A 23,268-nucleotide genomic window follows, 5' to 3' on the forward strand; every position below is an offset into this window, starting at 1 on the left:
CCTCCAAAGATCCCAGGGTCTGGAGAAGATGGGGAAGAATAAATCGGGCTTTGTGATCATCACCAGCTTTCAGCAGAGCCCCAAGGGCTTTGCCCTGCTCCTCTCACTCCCTTCTTGCTCTCTCTATTAAGCAGCACCTCCTGTCCCTGCTAACAATCCCCAAATACCCCATCAGGGATAGAAGTGCCATAGGGCAACCAGTCCATTGAAATGTCCCCAGAGAGGCAGAGATGATGCTGGCACTTTGGGGCAGCAAAGGAGAAGTAAATGTGCTCCAATTCATGTCAACTCCATGCCAGTCAAGCAGAACTGGGAGTTTTCCCAGTGAACCCATCACCTATCCTGCTTGGCATGGCCCCAGTGGTGCCTTTGTCCTCATCCTCTGCACCAGCACCTGGTGTGGTAGAGCTCAGCACAGAGCTGTATGAGCAGAGAGTGGGAAAGTGAAAAGCAGCAGAAGCTCCAAATTGAGGGAACTAACATGAAATTGCTCCAGAAAGCATCATATGTATGGGAACTACTGAGTCACGGCCTGAACCTCTGATTGATCACCTGAGGCGAGCCATGAGCCAGCCAGAGGAGCACAGGTGAAGGCAATTCAGCTGTGCTGCCAGAAGGGGTGGAACCAGGCTGCACCCCTCCTAGACCTATTTAAGAGCTGGCTGCCAGTGGGGAAGGATCTCTTCTGGAGATTGTCTCTATTGGTGTTTTGTGGTAAGCCCAACTGAAGGGTAAGCCTTCCATTTTATTCTCTTTTGTTATCATTGTCCACTTTGCCTAACTCTCTTGATTATATTGCGATTGTAATATCTTGATATCTGTTGATTATACAGTCATAACACCAAGGGAGTGTTAGGAATGAGGGGAACAGTGTGCAGGCATCTGGCCAACGCTGTGAGGAAGGGAGCAGCACCCCAGGAGCCCCATAAGGATCAGAAATGTTATTTCCTTCAGTCTCTTTCTGCAGGCAAACCAAGCACAGCAGCGAAGATGCTTTTTAGTGAGTTTAATTACTACATTTGCAGGCAGTTTTAAGCTTCTGTCTTCTTTATAGTATGGATTTGGATCCCAGACACCCTACAGTGCCCAGCTCCTGCTGGTGTTAGTGCAAGTGGAGCCAGCTACTCCTGCCCAGCTCCATCAGCAATGGCCTAGGGACCTATGTGACCGCTGCAGTCCCTCCAGGCAAGACAGGGGAAAACATAGCGTGCCAGAGGTTGGTGGGATGCTCATCCAAGCAGAAGTGGCTCCAGTAGCATGCTCTGCTCTGACCTTCCCAGGCTCAGATGTTCCCTGTGGCCATCAGCCCACCTGAGATGACCTTTACCTACTGTGTGATGTGGGGACGTTGGATGGGTGCCCAGGATATGCACAGTCAACAGACAGAGCTCCCTGAATTGTCTGCACGAGGAAATACAGCGATTTATCTAATTTTGGAAGGAGTTTGTGTTGGACAGCTGTAAGCTCTTCCCTGCTGTCGCACAGTGGATCAAGGCCATCTTGTCAGAAGTGAAACTTGCTGCTGTGTTTCACCTTGCTAATATCCACATCAGGACCTTTGCCAAGCCTGAGAGACGAAAGAAGATAAGGATCAAATCTTCTGGAGACGTGGAGGAATCCAGTTCCCGAGTCCCAAGAACTGGATGTACGACAGAGTGGCTCTCCCCATTCCCTATGCCCTATCCTGTGAGCACATGGTCATCCTCTACTCAGTGTGCTCTGGGGAACGTGGGATAAGACAAGAAGGGCTTCTGGGTCAACCTTGGTCTTGTGGAGGGGAACAGATGGGTTTTCTGGTGGGACTGACATCCTGAAAAGCAATTACACATGAAGACGTCCCCAGCAGACTAGGATGTGCTCTGGCCCGGGGCCCAAGTCATCGTGGGTTTGGATTTTAATTAGGCCCGTTTTGGGTATCTGTTCTCTACTTCCCTTCAGATAATGATTTAATTATTAGAGACATGCCTTCAAATTAGCAGCTTCCTCAGTGGATTATTCAGCTGGGATCTCCTCAATTACAGTGCCCATCTCACTGCCATTAAAAGAAGAGGCAGGAAAACACAGAAGAAAACTGAAACTTCCTGGAAAGGGAAACCACACAGGCTGAGCAGGTCACTGTCAAGCCCTTCTCCTCCCTTTATCTCACAGTGGAATAAGAAGCCTAGCTCTAAAACACATGCTGAGTGCTTGCATGGTGCAAGACCATGGATGGCATCAAGGCTGCTTGTGCCTCCTGTCACTGAGCCTTGGTACAAGCAGGTGGGGAGTCCAAGGGTGAGAAGGAGAGAGTAATAGACTGCAAGGTAGGACTCCAAAGTACTTCTTTCTAGTAGGATGGGATGTCTGGTGATCCCCAAGCAGAAAGGAGCTAGGGAGACATGGTGAGGAGCCCATTTATTGCCATGTTGGAGCCTCCCAGCCTGCTCCCTGTTGGGAATTACTACAGGGGCAAGAGGAAGGCAGGTGATGGTGGGAGCAAGCAGAAGATAAGGTACAAGTCCTGACATCAAGGTAGACCTACTCCTTGGGCAGTGAAGTGTGCCAGCTCCAGCGAGGCTCCAGGCCTCAGGGATGAAGGCTGGAAGAGAACAACAGTGCTGGTTGCAAAAAAGAAATACCAGACACAGGCAGAGTGAAAGACACAGCACAGTGATGGTGAAACCTTCAGAGTGTGGCGTGACAACATGCCTTAGTGCCAGTGAGCAGTGACTGATCCACAGAACAGCCACGTTCTGACTAAATCGCCAAGAGATGAGCTGCTTCCCTGCTGCAAGACCCGAGCTGAGCACCTTCATGCTGTGGGGTTGCAGCAAGCTCCTTAGGGCCTGACACGATCCCTCTCGCCATGGCAGGACAAGGAAGGATGTGCACATGTAGCCCCCCATCCCTTGCCACAAAGCTCCAGCCACACAGTGAGAATCTCTTTGGTCCTCTTCTACCAAAGCATGTGAGCTTTTGACTGCAGGAGCTGCAGGATTTCACTCGCTGGGAGCGCCGTGACTCCCATGCCAGGGAAGAGGATTTTGCAGCAGTTGCTGGAGAAGCACTGCTGCCTCTCCCTGCTGCAATGGGAGCTGGGTCTGCAGTGGGAAATCTGTGCTGGCTTCTCTGTCACTGCAGCTCACAGCAGCTTAAACCGGCTGCAGCTCTTGCTGCTGCAAGAAGAGCCCTCGAGCACAGCCATCCGTGAGTCTGCGTCTGGAAACACAGCCTGGGTCTCTCAAAATGAGCTTATTGCCCTATTTCTGTGAGGCTACTGCCGCCCTCCTCCTCTGGTTCCTTGCCTGAGCACACAAAGCAGCTGGGCAGCAAAACAGCTGGGTGATGCAGCCTGTTTCCCAGCTAACAGGGATGGGGACACAAAGGCCAGGCATTGCCTGTGTCTGTCCACCTCTCCTGTGGTTCACTTGGCAGAGTTCTGAGCTCTCTCCCTTGGATTTGCTATGAGACTGAGGGTGAGGGAAAAGGTTGTGCCAACATGAGCCATTTCATTTCCTTGAGAAACTGGGCTAAAGAAGATGGGAGTGGAAGTGACACAAAAGAGAGAGAGGATATTCATTAACCCGATAAAACCTCCTGGAATATGATAACAGCAGCAATAACAGACACCTCCCCTCTGGCTGAGGACAAAGAAAGGCTTTCTAGTTATGAAGAACAGGAAGAAAATTGGAATGGAAGAAAGGAAATGATGTCTGAAATGTCACATGTTATTAAAAAGCCTTTATCTAGGGGAGAAACGATGTGTGATGAGAACGGGGATACGATGGGAAGCTGAACAGCTGGAGAATGAGTGGGATGGGGAGGAAGCATCCAAGCAAGGCTCTGCTGGCCCCTGACAGCCACACAGTGCCTACGGCAGAGGGCCAACTTCTGGAGGCACACATGGGGCTGTGCAGTGAGGAGGGAATGGCAGCAGCCATGGGGAGCCCCATCACAGCCTCGACCCACGCAGATCAATGAGCCCCACAGAGCTGCTGTGATTGCCCTGTGCAGCATTATCAGCCCTGCTCCCTGCCACCCCTGGGCCCCACTACTGCCATAATGTGATGTGACGTCCCTGCCCTGCAAGTGGATGCTACCATGCTTTCTCAGGGCACCATCAGCACAGCCAGGAACCCACACCTACCAGAATCATGAGCTGAGAAGCAAATGGAGCAGCCCCTCCAGCTTCCCCACGAGCAGTGGGACCGAGCTGCAGGTTCTGTCCTACCACCCCAGGAGCTGAGCTGTAGCACACGCAGCCAGGCAGAGCCCCAGCTGGTGCCCACACCAGGTGAGCGTGGCCTCGTGTGGCCCCAGCTTTTCAGGCTGATGGCCAAGGAGAGGAGCGTGGGACTGGATCGGTGTCACGCAGCATTGCGGGCTCTCCGGCTCCCGCAGCAGTGAAGGCAGCTCCGGTCCAGCCCAGGAAGCTCAGCCAGAGCTGCTCTGGTTCTTCCAGCACAGACACAGAGTCCCTCTCCTGCTCACGCTGCTGAGATGAGCCAGCCCCCCCCAGCCTCTTTGGCATCTTGCAGGCAGCGAAGCGAGGAGATCTGCAGGCTGGAGTGGCTCAGACTCCCCACTGCAGCCTCCCTGCTTGGCATCGCTCTCTGCTGCTTCCCTGCCAGCTGTGTTTGTGGGTAACACCCCCAAGGGGAGACCCTGACAAAGGCAGCTCCCACCCAGCGAGTGCTGGAAGCAGGCACACGCATGCAGAGCCTTGCCTCGACTCTGCTTTAATATGCATGCAATATGGCCAGAGCTGCTCTGAATCTGACAGGATTCACTTTTCAGAAGAGAACAAGCAGAAGCCAGCAAACAGCACACATCTCCCTGTCAGAGCAAGGTTGGGGCAGGCGGGGTGCTGGGAGCTGTGGCTGCACATGGGATCGACTCTTCTGAGCTCAGGCATCATCTTCAGAGCGCGATACGGAAACAACAAAGCTGTCACAGTGGCCGCTGTCATCTCAGCATCCTCCCAGAGCTGCCAGTCTGCACCAGCTGCAGCCTAACTGGGTACCAGCGTTACCAGCACTCATCCTGTGCCCAGGAGTCCTCCCAGATGCACCGCGTGTGTCACCACATGTGTCTGGAAGCTCCTTCTTCCAGAGGATCAGCCTCAGCCCAAGCTGATGGTGAGTGAGGTAGAGGGAGACCACAGATCACCTGAGCACGACCTGCAGCGCCTCATGCTTTGGGGAGGAGGGGCTCAGGCAAACCCCCACGTGTGCCTAGCTGCTGCTTGATGGAGACATTTCTCTTTCCTCCTCCCCAGCATCAAAACTTGGATGATAATCACTGGCTTGCTGCCATCGCTTTGGGGCTGCAAAAAAAAAAAAAAAAAACAACAAAATAAGGTTTTCATTTGATCATCTGCTTGTAGTTAATTTAGTTACAAGAGTTTTGCAGTGATCATTTTTGGAGATGGCAATCGGAGCATCTCTGCAAGCAGAAATGGCTATCGCTGCCCATCTCCTGTGTGTTTACGTGTATATAAAGACATTTTGTCTCCTAACGTGAAGCCAAAATAAGCCCCAGCATTGCTGATCGTTGCACGGCTCTTCACGAGCGCCGGTGTTGCTTTCAAATCACACGTCGTCAATAAATCTAATTCTAACTGCCCTGCAGCAAATGGCATCAGCCTGCACTTGGAGATCTCTCCCACACGTACTCCTCTGCCTAAAAATACCAGTGCTTTCATTCTCAAATGACTTGGCTATTGTACAGCCACCTTTTTTTTTCTTTTTCCTTTTTTTTAATATATATGTATTGCTGCATGGCTCGGTACAGGACATCTGTTATGCTACAAAGGGTGAAATTCTGCTCTTGAGATCCGGTGCTTAAATAATTAACAGCTCTCAGGGTAAAATGAACACTGATTCCTTTTGCTCTGTGTGCTGTGAGGTGTCTCACTTAGGGGGGTTTGGGGAAGCAGAGACCAGGAAGGGAAACTCATCCCTGATGTCTCAACTCTGCATCAACCAAAACATAACCCAAAACTCAACCCACTGCCAAAGGGAATGCCAGTTGTCTCTGCTGACTGTCCCAAGCATGCTGGCAGCACTCAGCCAGTGCTGTTTCTGCCTCAGGACAGAGCACACATGGATCTCAGACAGACAGCATGGACTGAGCAAACCCTTTCTGGACCTGGGCTGGAAGAAAAGACAACTTTTATCAGGAAAGATGAGTTTGCTGGCCAGGAGAGCTCACCATTAAACACTGACAGGGCTAAGATAAGCCACGTTGTTGTGCTCAATGATAGGACACCATAGAGCCCTTGCTTTGCCTTCAGCATCCTGAAGATGCAGGCATCCAGCACTGCACTGCCAATGAGGAGCAAGGACAGCAACTGTTCCCAGGCAGATGGGAATCTCCAGGACTTCCGCTCCTCAGCTCTTCAGCAGAACCAGCTCTTCCAAGTAGGAAAGCAGTACCCAGCATTTTGTTTGCCATGGGTCCTTGAGGGGCTTTAGGTTTGCACAGAGTGCTACCCAAACCCAGCTATGGGGCAAACCAGCAACCTGGCCAGGTTCTCCCATGGATGGTGCTAAGATTTCGAGGCATGATGCTCCATCTCACCTCAGGGATGTTGGGTTTGGACCCATCCCCAAAGGACAGGAGAGCACAACCTGTATGCTTGGCTCTGGTTGCTTTGAACTCCATGGCAGCTCACAGCACCCAGGTGCTTTATGAGCTCTCTCCCAAGATGAGAATGTCATCTCACAACCTCACCTGGAGAAATCACACCCTCACGAGGTACTCATGTGTATGTGGGACAACTTGGGACCAGAATAGCTTCCCCTCCTGGCTGATCAACGTGTGAATAAATCTGCCTTAGACAAAAATAACCTCTGGACCTTTTATCACTCCTTCCTGCAATATGCTTGAGGGGGGGAAGCCAGAAAGAGGCTGAGATCTGGTCAGTGAGTACAGCTGCCAGGCACTGGATTACAGGGGAGATTAACTGGATGTTTGAGGGTGTAAACTTTGTACCAGCCCATCTTTCTCCTCACTGTCTGCAACCCCTGGCACCAAAAGTTCTTGGATAGGGAATAGCACCAGGCACCACCAGGAAGATTAAGGGCTTGGGATCAGGTTTACGACACATATGTTAATGCCTTGGCAAGGCTATAAACACCCTTCCTCATTTTGGAAACCTGAAAGGCCAGGCTTAGCAGGAGAGCCTCCATCCCAGGATGCAGCACACTCACAAGGCTTCTGAAGAGGTAAGAAATGGGGGAGCATTACGGCTGAGCATCGCTCCTTTCCTACAATCCCACTGCCCAGCCCAGCCCTTGCCTCTTGGCTACTGAACCTTCTGGGCACCACAGTGCATTTATTCTGCCCCAGCACATTATCCACATCTCAAACGATGATAGCAGGAAAGGTAAAACCCATCTGTAATTATGAAGACGATTCATTCCTACCGAGAAGGGGTGAAAACCAAAGCTTTGACCCAGCAGATGAACAGCAATGTGGGACAGATCCCTTCTCCCCCACTGGCCCATAGTACCCAGCCACTGCTTCTCTCTCCTGGATGCTGAATGCCCTCCTTGCTGCACGTTCCCATTCAGAGGAACCAGCTGCACACTGCTGAGGAGGTTGCAGTGCAGGGAGGCACCGCATCAGGCAGCAAAACGCCCTGGGAACTGCCCTCTCCTGGAAATCATTTGCAATGGGCAGGATGAGGAAAAAGAGCTCTCATTTGTCACTTATTTTCTTCCTTTTTTTTTTTTAAATGCAATTAAAGGCAGCCACCCAGCCGGTGCATCCTTACGCCTGCTAACAGAAGCGTGGAAGAAATTGAAAAATGGGAACTGGAAAAAAAAATCTGCATTTCAGATAAATTCCAGCCTTGCCAGTCCTGCAGGATTACTGCACTGGAGGCAGCAACCTGTGAGCTGATTTAAAACACCAGAATGGAGATTTGGGGAAGGAAAGGCAATTTTGAAGAGATACAGTCAGGCCCTTCATGCCTTTGGAGAAGTTTTGGCACCCAGTTCCAGGATGCCTCCACCTGTAGGACAGAAACCACTGCACTGTGGTGCAGCACAGCTCTGCACAGAAATGACAGAGATGAAAACCCACTTCATCCCTTTGTGTGTCCTCACCATGCAACCTAAACTGATGGCTTTACAGTGTCCCCACAAGCATTTCAACCTGCTTGACCACAGAACAAACCAAATTAAAATCCAATTATATCAGCACAACTCTCCTAATGGCAAAGGGCTCTGAATCATTTCACTACTTCACAGCCTGCACTGATGCCGGAAAGTCATCCTTGCATCTGAGCATCACCAGGCACCTGCTCTTGCAGATCCCTGACAAATCTCCAGGAAGATCCTGGACATCAGTCCCACCTCCCAGCCATCACCCTCCTGAGATGCCCACAGGGATGTGTGTGTTGGAGCACCATCAAGAGCAGTGAGACCCATGACTCCCAGAGCACTGGAGCCACACAGACACCAGCTTTCCATCTCTACAGGCAGCACCACAAGCAAGAAGCTCCTGGACCACACAGGCACAACCATCCAGGTACCAAACTCCAGTTGACACCTTGCCTCTGTACCAGCTCGCAGTGCAGTGCTATGGTGTCAAACCCACCAGGAGAACCTCATTCTAGCATATAAGCAGATGGTGGAAAATGAGCTTAAGTGAATGTTTTGCCAGCACCTACTTGGCCAAAACTGGGGCGTCCCCAGAAGGTTTTGTACAGCTTTAACAAAACCTATCTTCCTAAGCCAATTGCGGTTATAATGATGCAATTTGGGGGATAAACGAGGCCCTGAAGGGCTGGTGTTATTCAGGAGGAAATCACAGTGTCTGGAGGCAGCTTGCCATGGCTGTACTGAGACAGCATTGGCTGACAGGAGAATAGGAACCAGTGTGAGAACAGCTGGAGGCAGGCAGGCTGGCTGGATGCTCACTGGGTTGATCCAACCCCAGGTTTGGAGAACATCCACCCGGTGCAGAGCTCAGGACCATCCCTGTGAGCTTCCCCATGAGCTGGTCCAGCTCCAGGCTCAGTGCTGGGTGGATGCTTGAGGGCTGATTCAGACCGGAGTGGATGCTTGCAGACTGGAGACAACACTGAGGGAGGCAGGAGGACGTGGCACACAGAAATCGGAGCAGAAGGCCACAGGTAAGGACTGGTCTCATCAGGATGTCCACCCATAATGGAAAATGGGAGCCAGGGGTGCAAAGCTTGGGACCACAGTGGAGGGCTGCTTGGGGCAGAAGGCAGCTGGGAAAGGAAAGAACCCCCCCTCACCACTCCAGGGTTATAGGAATCTCTGCCCCCCCCAAAACCTTGCAGCTTGGAGGAGGTCTGGCCACCTCTTTACCCCTCCTGCCCACACATCCAGTGGGGATCAGGCAGCCCCCATCTGTGGGGGGCACAGCAATCCCTGGGCTCAGATTCCTGGCCTATGGGCGATGTCTATGGACAGAAGATCCCGAAGGTGAGGATGACACCCCCAGACTCCGATTCCATCCAAGAGAAACAGGGATGCTCAGCACATCCCTGACTCACAGACCCCCTCCAAGCGGCAACGGGGTGGAACAAAGCTCCCCCAGACGCAGCACTCTCTCCCGCACAGCCCCTGGAGGCAGCGCATCCCCACCTGCCACGGCGAGGCAGAACACCCCCAGTCCAACCCCACCGGGTGTAACAGCGGGGAGCGAATCCCGGTCGGCCCAGCCCCAGGAGGGATGCAGAGCATCCTTCGGGATGGCAAAACGAGGAGAGCCCCTCCGGACAGCTCCACAGGATGGAGGATGCAGAATGGAGGCTGAGCATCCCCTGCCCGGCCCCGCGGATAGCTGAGCATCCCCCGGGGCGGCGTGGGCCCGGCCCCGCCCGCACTCACCGAGCGCCGAAGTCGCTGGAAGCCGCCGCCGCCGCCGCCGCTGCCTCCCGCCGCCCGCCCCGCCCCTGCGTCGCCGTCCCCGCCTGGCCACGCCCCCTCCCGCCACGCCCTGTCCTGGCCACGCCCCTCCCTCATGTGGTGGGGGGTCGAGGTGGGGTCCTGGGGGCCAGTGTTACCCCTGAGAGGGCAAAAAGCGCACTTGTGGGGCAGGAACTTCCATGGGCAAGGATCTTCTTGAAGGGGCAGGAACTTTCCCGGGGGCAGGAGCCCCCTGTGGGGCAGCAAACTTCCTCGGGGAGCAGGAACTTCCTTGGGGGTAGCAGCCCCTACAGCAGGAAGGATCCTATAGCAGGATGAAGTCCAGAGGCCTCATCCATCCCTATGGGGAGCGAGGCAGGAGCAGACTCAGGCTGTGGGGTGAAGGGCAGCTGTGCCCTGGGTGCACCTTTCCCCACCCTTACCAGGAATAAAGAAAGTGTAACACACCCCAGCACTGTGCCCAACAAACCCAGCACATGTAGGCTTCATTAGAAGGTAAGCAATTAATCTGGGGCTTCTTAAACCACAGGCTGCTCCTTCAACTCTTGCACGGCCTTCAGCATCCTCTGGGACATCCCTCGCCTGTTCCATCACAGAGCCCTCAGCGATGCAGCACTTTGGTATCACTGCAGTGAAGCACTGCTTCCTGTGCCTCATCGGATTTGTGCAGGGACACGGAGCTCATTCTGTGATATTTTTGCTGGGAAATCTCAGAAAATAAATGCCACCGATGTTATCAACCTGTTGGATGAGCAGCTGTGCTGGGCACACCTGGAAACAGCCATCTTTGCATGTCTATTGTCCCATGCTGGTAAAACTTCCTCTATTTCCCATATGCCAGAGTCACCCAATAAGAACTCTATTTTTAAAAAATACTGTGATACAGTTCTCAAATATCAGCGATGACTCTCATAGTCCAAAACATTTTCAAGTATCTATGCAACCAAAGAGGCGGGTAAAGCTATTAGTGTCAGGATCTAGCTGCATTAATTGCTGTTCTCTCTAATTCATATCAGTTGATCCAAACCTAGACGAATACAATTAGAAACAGCGTTTTTGTCAAGGATTGAACTTTCTTGTCCGGAATAGACAAGACTTTTCTATTGCCAGGTTTTTTGCTGGTAAAATACTCTCATTATATTTTAAGATACTCTGAGATGACGAAATGCACTGGGCTGTGCAGTGTCCACTGGGATGGTGCTGAGGATGCTGGGGCTGGGACTGAACTTGTGCTTTCCTTCCAAGCCCATGCTGCAGGACAGCCGTGTAAATGCAGGTCAGGGAGAGCATGTGGACTCCCAGTCCGACTGATTGGACAACCAGTGATGTCCAACAGGATCCTCCAGTAGGAATCTCAACTCTTCACGGCACCTTTATGACTCCTTAACCAGGAGGTGGCATCACCAAGGACTGACAATTCAGCACGGTCCTAAAAGAAATAGGAAAAGCAGCCGAGTGCCAGCTCGTACCCATTGCCAGACCCACAGGAGCTGGGTGGGGTCAGTGCGGGCTGAGGTGCCTGGCAACGCACAGGGGCTGTGAACAGACATGGGATGGCTCAGCTGCAACCTCCTGGACGGTGGGGGACCCCAGTGTGGAGGTGGCGGGGCAGGGCGCTCACAGGGCCGTGGCTCTGGGGCATCCCACAGGGCTGTGGGCAGAAAGGACCGGTTACCGAGCGCCAGTTACTCCAGAGCTTAACCCGCTACTCCATTTACATATCCCCGTTACTGACACCACGACGCAAGGGCGCGGCGCACAGAGATGACGTCACGCTCTCGCGAGGCTCTGCGAGAGGTAGCGCTTTCCCCGCGGCGCCGCGGCGGCCCCGGGCGGGACGGGCCGGACATGGCCCCGCGCGGCCGCCCCGAAGCCGCCGCCATGCCCAAACGGGGCGCCCGCAAACGCCTCAAGTTCCGTGCCGACGACGTCTGCTCCGAACGCGGTGAGGATGCGGGGCGGGGATGGAGGGGAGCGAGGCCGTGCGAGGGGACGGGCCTAGCGGGCCCTGCGGCCTGGCCCGGGAGCGGAGGGGCTCGGAGGTGGGAGCGTTAAGGCTGTGCGTGAGGGGAGGCGAGGCTCCTCAGCTGGTGCTGCGCGGCCGGCGGGTGGGGAGCGGCGGGTTGGGCCGGCTGGGCTGCTGCGAGGAGCAGCGAGGGGTTTGTGTGGGCTGGGCATAGGGAGAACTGCTCCGTGCTGGACGGCGATGGCCGTCCGTGCCTGTGGTGGAAGCCTGCGGGGCTGCCGGGGCTGCTTTTGCTGCGTGCTTTCTCCTCGGCTCTGTCCCCGTGCAGCGTCCTCCTTGAGAAGGGATCGCACCTGTTAGACCTCCTCTCTCCCCTCCCTGTAAGCTGTAATCCCCTGTCGCCCTGTCTCTTGACTCTCCTGCAGTGACGGTGGCAGATTATGCGAACTCAGACCCGGCTGTCGTGAAATCTGGACGGGTGAAGAAAGCTGTGGCCAACGCAGTGCAGCAGGAAGGTGAGCATTGTGTGTAGGGAGCCTGCCCTGCCAGCCGGCATGCGGGAAGGCTGCCCCCCATCCCACCAGCCTCTGTGCTGTGGGGCGCCTCTTTCATCTCCATGGTCTGAGAAAACAGTTTGGTTTGATGACTGAAGATGAGTCTGCATTTTTCTGTGGGATTATTCAGATCTTAGACAGGATTTTTGCAGAATTCCAGCTGCAAGTCCAGCAAGAACTTCAGAGTCTTTCCTGCTGCCTTAAATCAAAGAGTTTTTTTCTTTTTTAATATGGAATGTTATCTCCTGCTTGAAGCAAAAAAAAAACCAACCCACCAACTACAACCCACAGAACGAGAGTCTTTATGGCTACATTACCTCATACAGAACTGTAGATAAATTTACTACCAGATAAAACTATTTGAAATTAGAATAATGGAATGATGTTAGCTCTGATAAATTGTGCTGCAGGCTGCAGTGAGATCTTTTGAGAGTATTGCTGTTGTTTAGTTGTAAGCTGTATAAGCAAGCAGTTTCCTGAGCAGCTATTGCAGTACTTTGTTCTCTACTTCCTTGGCTTTTAGCTGCTGAGAGTAATGGGAACATTCTGGGCTAACTCACCCTGCTTGCTCAAGAGCTGTTAGTATTTAGGATTTGACTCCTAAGTGGAACTGGTCTGACACGTGGAATTGGTTGGAGGTGGATGTTATTATGTGGACAGTGACTGCTGTAAAGAGGTGCTCTTTGCACTGTGAAGTTGTACAGGATAGCAATGCCACTCAGTTTTCCTTTCTAGTCACTGCTCAAGCTTTTCAGATCAGGGCACCTTCCATTCTTTGTTCAAAGCTGGAGGCTTCCCTCTCCCTGTTTTGTTTCCTGTTCAGTCTTACACAGACTCTCCATTTGAGGCAATGCCTCCCACTGCTGCACTTCAGCTTCACAGCAAACTGTAACATCTTTCCCTTCTTGCCCCCACTCTGAGTCCATGCACTGCTTGCCCTGTGCAGTTTAACCCTTCTCCTAAAATCCAGCATCCCGTTGCTGGTTCACCTTCTTGCTGCTCAGATGACTGCAGATCACAGCGATTCCCTGCAGAACTGCTGGGGTTTCACCCTTCTGATGAACTGATCCTCAGGCTCTGTCCTTATCAGCCCCAAGCTGTTCTACAGCCTTATCTGTCGTGGTCGTGACCGTGGGGCACCCTGACAACCAGCAGCAGGAAGGAGATGGCCTCTGCCTGGGGAACTTTGGCCTCGCTCTCCTCCTACCTTGCTGGTTCTCAAACATTGCCCTGCCCATGGCTGCCAGGAGGCAGGGAGGGGAGCAAAGGCCAGGTGGAATTTTCCTGAGCATTTATCTGTTCCTTCCTAACCCGCAGGGACAAGGTGGGGGTGGCTGCTGTGAGATGAATGGGATGGAATCTCTTTGGCAAGGTTACGATGCAGCGTGACTCAGTGTGAACAGCCTTGCTGAGCTTTCCTTCCTAGAGTGTGACTGCCTTTTTCTGAACCCTTCCCTGAGTCTTGATCAGTTGTCATCTCTTGCTTGGCTGTATTTGATGTCACAACTGTCATGTGTTGCCATCTGCTTCTATTTGGTTTTGCCTGCATAAGGTTGTATGTAGAGGTGAGTGCTGTTACAGAGCGAGGGATATCATTGCCACAAATGCATACAGTTTACAAAGTAAATTGTGCAAAATATGGTGGAGCTCATTTGGCAGAGCACTGCAGTTCTGTGATGTGGCCAGAAACCAAGTGATGCAGTCCCTCTTCCTAAACTGCTCAAGCTCTGTCTTAAGACTTCGTTTCCATCTGCTCTGTTATCATTTCACAACCTTGCTGTGTGGTTAAGAAATGAGGAAAATCTCTAGCCTAGGTTTATTTGTAATCAGTACTTAATGATTTTTTTTTTTTCTGCCACTTCTTGCTCTCTGCTGGCTGTATCTGCAATATGTAAAACCTTCCAGGGGTTTCCTTTGCTAGGCTAGAAAAGTGTGAGCAGCACAGATCTCCTTCGAGGGAGCCAAATGCCTCTTGATAGAGGTGCTTTTCTTCATCCAAGCAAATTCTGTTGAAATTCAACTTTCTTGAATGCACGTGGCCCCAAATTTTAGACTGTTTGCAGAGTGCTTGTAATGCTGTTATGCTGGTTCCTCTGTGTCTGTGCCTTGCTCAGCCGTAACACAGGACTGCACCTTTCTTTTTTAAGACTCCTGTTATTGCCTCACATGTGACTTTTTCTGCCCCAGTGAGTCTTCAGTTTACAGTAAAATATTTCCTAACTGTGAAGTGTTTGAACATCTCCCCAGAGGCAGCAAAAGAAATTCTGTCTTCGCTTGCTGTTGCTCATTAGGCCCTTCAATAAAATCTGAAGTGGAGCTTGTGTACTTGGCTCTGAGTTCCGTTGCTGATGGATTGCTTGTCTTCAGCCGCAGGATCTCTTTGTCCTGCTGAGAAGGAAGTACACTTCCAGTGTTCTGAGGACAATCAGAGCATGGGTGCTGGCTTTATGCAGGCTGAGCAGTGGTCAGACAGGGATGCTGTGGTATGCAGGGCAGCCAGTTGGTGCTGCACAAGAAGCAGTGGTGTTTTATTCAAAGTCATAAACAGCTTCAGGGAAACCAGTAGATCATCCTCATTGTTCCTTCCTTGAAACAGTAGGCTGTTGTTTCTAAGTCACTCACCTGTGCTAATCTTGCTCTAAGAAGGTAATCCCAGGGCTTAGGGTTTCCATGCGTCACCAGGAGACTTTAATGCAGTTATGTTGCTTCTTAGCAGTGGCTCTGGTTCCCCTGAAGTATCTCCTGAGCTTGAATCATCTGTTTCTGTCTATCTCCTGGCATACTTATCGTGTCATTGCTTGTCATTCTAGTAAAATCCCTCTGTGGTTTGGAAGCTTCTTGTGTTCCTTCTGAGGAAGTTCTCTCCATGTCAGGAGAGTCTTGTGACAGCAGTGATGAAATGGATACAAAGGAAAGTATCAGTGGGCGAACTGCATCCAGAAAAAAGAAGAGCAAAAGACACAAAGGTATGTTCACCAGCCTCTCCTGGGTGCTGTGTGTGGGTTTCTTCAATTAACGACTGCTGTTTGCAGGTTAAACCTGCAGCTTCAGGGCATCCTGTAATTTGTATTTTAAAATATAAATCATAATAATGCGAAGGATTGAATCACTTTGCCCCATTTCTCCCAGGAACCTGCTGTGACTCAGTCACACGTGTTGTCTTTTCACTGAGGCCGAGCTTTGGGTATGAAATCAGAGCCAAAGAGCTTGCTGCTTTCAGCAGTCTTCTCTCAGCCTTGGAAAATTAATGCTGCTTATGAGAAGAGTTGTGAAACTTTGCCATGGGACGTGTGTTACAGTTCTTGCTTGAAAGCATGCAGGTGAAGGCAGAGTTTGCTTTAGGAAAAAACAAACCAACAAAAACAAACGGACATTGATGCCCATGTTGTGTCTGTTGGTGGAATCCAGGCTCTGTTGGTTCCTGGTACTGAAGTTTAACTGTTAGTATTGATGGCAGTTTGATATCCAGGGCTGTGTGCACAGCTCTGCTCTGGGGTCATTGTGGGCAAATCAATCTGTAGGTAAGTGAGCACATCCAGAACCTCCCTTGGCAGTAGTGAGCTTCCTCCTTTCAGCCCATCTTATTCTTTCTATCTGCCGCTCTGCACACTTGTGCAAGCTGTGCAGCAGTGATAAATGATGGCACCTGTCCAGCAGTGTGAAGTGAAATTGTCTCAGACTTGTTTACGTGACTGCGTTTACATCCCTGTTGCAGTTACCCATGCTAACAGCACTACAGCATAGGCCTCCAGCTGTGAATTGGTGAAGAAGTTCTTTATTACGCTAATGTACCTTGATTGCATTTAGAAAATCCTGATGGTGATGGTGGAGAGGAATACCCCATTGATATCTGGCTGCTGTTGGCTTCCTACATTCGCCCTGAGGACATTGTCCGGTTCTCTTTGATTTGCAAGAAAGCTTGGACTGTTACTTGCACTGCTGCCTTTTGGACCAGACTCTACAGAAGGTGAGACTCTAGAGAATGGCTTAACTATTCTGAGAGACTGCAGCCATGGCTGGCTTTCTGTAGAGCTGTAAGTAAGAGAACACTTCCCTATGGTCTGGGGAGCTTAATATTTAGATGTTGAAATGATGCTGTGGGCCTCATTTGGGGAGGAGTTGTGGTGTGTTGCACCTGCTTTGACTGTGGGAAAGGATCTGTCTGTGGCGTGTTCCCATGTGCTTTCTATAAGATCTCAAAGCTTTGTGCACTTTTCTGCTTGCTGGAGCCTACATACTCCTGTTCACAAGTGGAAGCACTTACAGTAAAGTCACTGCTTTACCTTAAAGACAGGCAATCACCACTGACAGAAACCTGGCCCTGCCTCAAGCTTTCATCATAGTCACCTTTGTGTACTTAGGATGGCATGAAAGTAGCTAATGCATTTAGGAGCTGTCTCAGGAGCAGAAGTAAGCTTTAAATGAAGTACAAGAAGAGAAAGAGTATCAGCATCCAGAACAAATCCTCCTGTCCTTGCACCTCTCACTTGAACTTTCCTTCAGGACAGAATGTTTTCTCTATTGGAGAAGAGAAGGCTCTGGGGAGATCTGTGTGATCTTCAGTACTTATGGGGAGCTTGCAAACAGGAGGGAAATAAATCCAATTTTTTACTCACTTAGATAGCGATAGGACAAGGGGGAATGATTCAAACTGAAAGAAGGGAGGTTTAAGTTGTATGTTAGGAAGAAATTCTTCACTTGGAGGGTGGTGAGATGCTGGAGTGCTGCCCAGAGAAGCTGTGGATGTCCCACCCCTGGAGGCCAGGCATGATGGGGTCTGGGCAGTCTGATCTAGGGGCTGGCAGTCCTCACCACAGCAAGGGGGTTGGAAATAGATGATCTCTGATGTCCTTATAAGTGATAAGGTGTATATAAGTATAGAGCAAACCACAGCTATGGGTGTCCCTGTCTGTTTTTTCAGTGTGAAGTTCCCTAGCAGGTGCTTCCTTGGCGTGTTCTCTCTGATCAGAGTAGCTCTCGAGCCCAGGCATCCAGGCCGTTCAGGCATTTGTAAGCATGCAGCTTAGCTGAAGTGGGTCCTGGGGAACTTGAATGCACCTGCAGGCCTTTACATAACCCACAACTAAAATATCATTTGCTCTGTCTGGGCAAACAGCCTGCAAGGGAGCTAGTGGGGAGCTGCAGCATCGTGTGTCCGCGTTGTGTTGGAGGCGGTACAGAAACCCTCACGCACTCCGAGTTGCCAACGGGATCAATCAGGTGTTTGCTTTTCTCTCAGTGCTGATCACCTCTCTCTCTCTCCTGCATGTCTCTGCCGTTCAGACTCCTTAGTTTGAGTTGGGTTTGTCGTTGGTTTTCAGGCACTACAGTCTGGATGCATACCTGCCCCTCCGCTTGCGGCCCGAGTCCATGGAGAAGCTGCACTGCCTCCGTGCGTGCGTCATCCGGTCGCTGTACCACATGTATGAGCCTTTTGCATCTCGAGTCTCCAGGAACCCAGCTATTCCAGACAGTACTCCCAGCACTTTAAAGAATTCCAGAGTAAGTGGGATCCTGAGGAAAAGTGGGATGTCTGAGGTGCTCCTTGGCTGTTTTCTCCTTCTGGAAGAAAAATAGGTGGTGTTTAAAATCAGAGGAGAGCTGAGGTTGGAAGGAACGTTGAAAGATAGCCGAGTCCAAACTTCTGTGTGAGGGTTGGGGTGAGAATTAGCTCAGACTGGTAACGTTTAATAGCGTGGTGCTTATCTGTCTCTGTGCAGTTCCTCCTGCAGAGCATTTTAGTTACTCTTCTGGTTGCTTCGGTCCTACTGCAACAGCTTTAGAATCAGCAGAAAGGCACTCGTTTCACTGAACATGAAAACTGTTGGGGATATTTGAAGCTCTTCCCTCCTCTGTTGCAAATGTGTTGCTGAAAGGAGGCTGCAGGAGGGACAGTTTTTATATTCTCAGCTTTATTCAGATGCTGCCAGAATGCATCTTCTCTCCATAGCAGGCATCTGAAGAGATCAGAAGCAATGTTAACAGCCACTGAAAGGGAATCATTTTAGACTCCATTCCTGTAGTTCGTGCTTCGTCTTTGGTTTCTGAGGAGGGGAAGGCAGTGATGTTGTGAGCATGGCAGATGTGCAGTGAACGACTGCTGTAGGACTGGGCTGCAGCTGTGTTGGGCTGGGAGAGGTTTGTCACTGGTGGGGACAGGCAGCTTCCCTTCATCTTGCAGCTTGGGGCCCTTGTGCATCCATCCCTCTTTAATCACTGCTGATCATTAATTTGGAAATGCCCGTGTTTCTTGTTTGGTTTTACCTCACAGCTGGCTGTACTTTGTGAACAGCTTAAGCAGCAGTGTGAATTCTCCATCCTCCAAATGAACAAACTTACTGAATGAGCTTTTTGAAGATGAACTGCTGTGGCTTTGTTTCAACAGTTTGTTTTCCATGCAGAATAGAGCTACCCATCTATCTGTGTGCAGCATTGCTTCTTTCTTCCTTCCTCTCCCTGGACAAAAATGTTGTACTGCTGAGAGGGAGCGTTGTGCAGTAACACAAGCAGATGGTGCTGCAGAGCAGGAGAAAAGCATTTAATTCTGTGTCAGAGTTCTGTGTCAGAAGTCTGCATCCAGAGCTGTTTATTCTCAATTTCCCAGCTTACATGTCATCTTTCTTAAACTAAACAGCAGAATAGTTCTAGGAAATGCCCACTTAGCCATAGTCCTTCAGTCTCACTTCTTAGTGTTTCCCCTGCTGCTCAGATACGTGGTGTGGCTGTGAGGGGTGAGGTGGTGCTGGCAGGATTTTGGGAGCGTTCGTGTTGACATCATAACGGCTTTGGTGCCCACTGCTGATGCTTCTACTGCACTTCAGTTTGAAGATAGTTCTTGAAGTGCAGTCTTTCGTTGTTCAGGTCTTAAAAAAGGAAATTAAAGGATGATGAGGCTTTGCTTAGGACAGCAGAGATCTGACCTGACCCCCTGGAGCACTAAGGAGCCATCACAAGGCTGGTCTTGCTGTGCTACTGCACTGCAAGACAGTGAGCTCCACACGTGTGTTACTGTGCACTGAAATGTCAAAGCACAGTGGGTATGGAGGAGGGTCTGACACTTCCTTCCCATGTTCTTGCTTTCATGGGCTTTGGTTATACCTCTATGGGTCACTGAAAATAATGGCAGATTCTTACTTAAGCTGCATGTGGCAAGAGGAGACTCCAGTCCTCCGCGTTATCAAATCCAGCTTTTCCTCTTTAATTTCCTTTTTTCTTTCCCTAGCCTAGCTTGTGTGGGACACTGGAGCTGTTATGGTGTCAGCAGAAGTGTTTGCCCTTTAAAGACATCCCCCATTATTTTTGGTGGAGCAGCAGGCCGTACGGCGCGTCTGAAGGGCAGGACGGCTGACCCGTGGACAACATCCTCTGCCCCTTAGGAGGTACTGACCATTTTGTGCTTCACTACTTGCAAGTTGCTAGACCAGGCCGTCTGTGCAGGTGAACTACAAATAGCACTGATGGCAGAGTTAAACTGAGATAAGAAAGATCTGGAGAATGTTTTTATTGGCAAAACGTGAGGGCTGCCTCCTCTCCTCCCACGTGGAGGTTGGTTACTTGATGTGTGTTTCTGAAATTGGCTGCTTTGGTCACCTCATGAGGACTGTGGAGGTAAGGGTCCCTAATGAGTCTTGCTTATGGATGTGACTCGGAGTTGAGGTAGGGGTCCCTCATCACCTCTGGTCTCTAATTACAGAGGTCCTGTGGTGGATGATGGCTCTGGCTTTGATTCATTCAGGGTTCCACTGTGCTGGATTTACATTAGGTGTGAGCTTCCCAGAGTGACCCAGTCAGGCCTTCTTGGTGTGCAAGAAGTGGTGTATGGATCATGAGGAGTTGTCTTTACCAATGCTGTTCTTTCTTTACGTGCTGACACTGTTAGAAGGACCAGGTAAGACCAGCAGTGGTGGGCTGGCATCTGTGCTGTGGAAACCGTGGTGTGTTGATTTGCCAGGTTCTCTTGGTGGCTGTTGAAGGATAGTTGCTTCTGCCTGTTGGTAGGCAGTGAAATTTCCCCCTCCTCTTTTTAGTTCAGGAGTTCTGCTGAGACTCCTGCTGGAACTGGTGCTGTGTGCTGGGATAGATCCTGGGACCATACTATGATAACTGGATTAAACTGGAGCACGGTGCTGCTTACCTCTGCTGCAGGAGGCCTTTTTCTCATTTCCTTCTAAAACATGAGCAGTAGGTTGCTCAAACTGTGCTAACTTGGCAGTGTTTTTATGCTCTGCAGTACAACAGTCAGTGCCTAGTGATGTCAGGACCTTCTTTTGACTCTGAAGCGGCTTCGGAGCTTTCACATCTGTCACCCTGAGGGTCACACATCATTCTTGGCATTTCCCTTTGGATTCTCTCCTTCCTGATCCTTATTCGAAGTTGTTCCTTTTTGCTCAGTCTTGTTTGGAGTCTGATTTATTGGGACTTCTTGGTGGGTGAGGGAAACAGGCGAATCTGTACCGCTCACCTCTGCCTTATGGAAGGGATGGATTGTTGAGAGCTTTCTGTTCAGTGCATCAGTGGCTGTAAGTTGCATCATCCTTTTGTGTGATAAGTTGGTCAGCAGTTGGAGACCGAAGTGCTGGGTGTGTTCTTTGGTAATAATTAATTTGAGTAAATGGCTCTGACTGCTCTGTAATTGTGTTTGTAATGGGGAGTCTCAGCATTTTGCTGTAACTTATTGAAAGTGATTCCTCCGCAGGTTTCATGGTTTTTGTTTCTTTTTTTCCACCTCAGTGTCTGCTTTTCTGGTGCAAAAAGATTGAAGGGAACAGACAAGAAGCAATGTGGGAATTCAACTTCAAGTTCAAAAAGCAGGTATGGAAACTCAGCAGTTGTGGAAGAAGAACCACAATGGCTGTGAGTTTTTTGGAGAAGTAATGATTTTCCTGTGTGGTGGAAAGGAGTGAGGAAACACTTTTATGGGGTCAGACATCAAATGAAAACTGAATCCTTTGGTAAAACTGAAACATGGCCTGAAACTGCTCTCAGTTTTCAGTCTGTATCACTGAGATGTTTGGAATCTTGTGTATTTATTTTTGGTGTTTCTTTGCTCGTTGCTCCACTGTAAGACGTGGATTGTTTTTCACCCCAAATCATGTAATCTTTGCATTGTGGCTCCTGACTATCACCAGAAAACAGACTGAATAACTGATCAAACAGTCCACATCTGAAACTGCTTTACATTGGAAAGATTTCCATGAGAAGTGAAGGAGTGCCTGCTAATGGAGAGCCTTCATGAGTGGTTCTCAGGCTGCTTAAGGCCCCCTTAGGAATTCTGCAGCATTCCTATGTGAGGAAATAGTCCTTCAGATTCTTTGTCCTGAGGGCTGGCTTTCTGTTGTTCAGTAGCACTGCGCAGTGTGTGGGGATGCTCTGCGAACCTCCTGGGCAGCGCTGGTCTGAAGAAACCAAACTCATCACAGATTCCTGCTTAGCTGACTGTCTCTCTTTCTTTCAAGTCTCCCAGATTTAAGAGCAAATGTTCCAAAGGTCTTCAGCCACCTATTCAGTATGAAGAAGTCCATACAAACCCTGACCAGGATTGCTGTCTTCTGCAGATCACCACCTTTAACTTCATATTCGTGCCAATAGTCATGGGTATGACGTTTACCTTGGTAAGTGCTGGACATATCTACCACCCAATCTTTGCACGTGAAGGGGGAGGGAGAGCTCTTCTGTGCTGTGTAAATAGCACTGCTCCATCACTCAACCAGCTGTGGAAACCTCAGAGAGAATTATCACAGAGGTTGCTAACAGTCTCCTCAGTTAAGCTTCTGCAGATCTCTCGGCTCTTCTCTACTGGATGCAGGAGATGTGGTTTGTGCAGAGCTTCTGTGAGAAGCTGAGCTGTGTGTGTGCAGCAGCTGGGAGCAGAATAGTCACTACCCAATGGGGGAACAGGAGGTGGGATGCAGGAAAATGGAATCCCTTCTTGCCTGAAGGCAGCAAATTCTGAGAGCAAAACGTGTTTGACCAAAGTTGTGCAGTGTGTCTTCAATCCTTGACTGCTTGGAAAAACAGCAGCTTTTGAATTAACCCCCAGAAGCTCAGCTCCATACAGAGCTGTGGTGTTAGAGAGCAGCACAGCAGCTGTGCTAACACACAGGACAGCATGTGTGTCTGTGCTTGAAGTCTGAGAGGTTCTTTCGGGTGTCACCAGTTCTCTTATTTGGGGCTTCCAGCCACAGGGAACTGGTTTGGAGTTAACCATTGCAGCGCCTGCTGTAACACCAAGAAGTAATTTTGATCCCCAGAGTCAGCGATCAGTCTGCAGTCGCGCTTACCTGGAAACAAATGCATGTTTCTGCACGTCTGCCTCCTCCAGCACCTCCGTGTCTCTCTCTTGCAGTTCACCATCAACGTGAGCACAGACATGAGGCATCATCGCGTGCGGCTGCTCTTCCAGGACGCCCCTGTTCACAATGGCAAGAAGCCACGACTCGACCAAGGAGTGCAGGTGGTGCTGGACCCCGTGCACAGCGTCCGGCTGCTGGATTGGTGGCACCCTCAGTACCCCTTCTCCCCAAAAGCTTAGTGCTCCCTGCACCGCAGCAGTGACCCGTCTGGCAGGCTGAAGGAAATTCCCAGGAACCAGGAAATCCTATTATTTTTCTTAAATAAATTCTGCAGCCTCCTTGAGAGAGTGGTTGAAGCTACTGAGCTGGTGTGTATGTATATAACTTCTGGTCGGTGTTGAGCAGAGCTGAGTGTAAAGCAGAAACTATTTGTAAAACACTTTTATGTAAAATTCACGTTTTATGATTTGAAAGGAGCTCCCTGGAACTGTTCATTTAAAATCCTTTTGGTGCTAATGGAAGTGGTCGTGTTTTCTGTTCTTCAGGAAGAAGTGGGAAGTTTTGCT

At 50.4% G+C, this 23,268-nt stretch overlaps 2 protein-coding genes across 2 annotated transcripts in view; one reads left to right on the forward strand and one right to left on the reverse strand.

The window, feature by feature from the left end:
• Positions 1 to 9,901, reverse strand: part of PPFIA4 (PTPRF interacting protein alpha 4) — a 43,018-nt gene extending 33,117 nt beyond the window's left edge. Inside the window, exon 1 of the mRNA XM_042836414.1 lies at positions 9,852 to 9,901. The gene's annotated coding sequence lies outside the window, so the exon portion shown is untranslated. The remainder of the gene's footprint in view (positions 1 to 9,851) is intronic.
• A 1,831-nt stretch (positions 9,902 to 11,732) lies between these two features.
• Positions 11,733 to 23,218, forward strand: TMEM183A (transmembrane protein 183A). The gene is made up of 8 exons (XM_042836408.1): positions 11,733 to 11,835; positions 12,282 to 12,371; positions 15,221 to 15,376; positions 16,218 to 16,377; positions 17,732 to 17,912; positions 21,141 to 21,221; positions 21,866 to 22,021; positions 22,756 to 23,218. Exons 1-8 carry the CDS (start codon positions 11,739 to 11,741, stop codon positions 22,939 to 22,941), a joined length of 1,107 nt encoding a protein of 368 aa, XP_042692342.1. The 5' UTR covers positions 11,733 to 11,738; the 3' UTR covers positions 22,942 to 23,218.
• Positions 23,219 to 23,268: the final 50 nt, after the last annotated feature.

Source organism: Centrocercus urophasianus, unplaced genomic scaffold, assembly GCF_019232065.1.
Source record: "Centrocercus urophasianus isolate 14NV4802_14NV808 unplaced genomic scaffold, USGS_Curo_1.0 seq_6, whole genome shotgun sequence".
NCBI lineage: Eukaryota > Metazoa > Chordata > Aves > Galliformes > Phasianidae > Centrocercus > Centrocercus urophasianus.

Bases quoted from the DNA above. Each gene is read 5' to 3' on its own strand.
- TMEM183A (XM_042836408.1), top strand. From the start codon at position 11,739: ATGGCCCCGCGCGGCCGCCCCGAAGCCGCCGCCATGCCCAAACGGGGC. The intron at 15,377-16,217 runs GTATGTTCACCA...GATTGCATTTAG, and splicing joins GAAGAGCAAAAGACACAAAG to AAAATCCTGATGGTGATGGT. The intron at 17,913-21,140 runs GTAAGTGGGATC...TTTCCACCTCAG, and splicing joins GCACTTTAAAGAATTCCAGA to TGTCTGCTTTTCTGGTGCAA.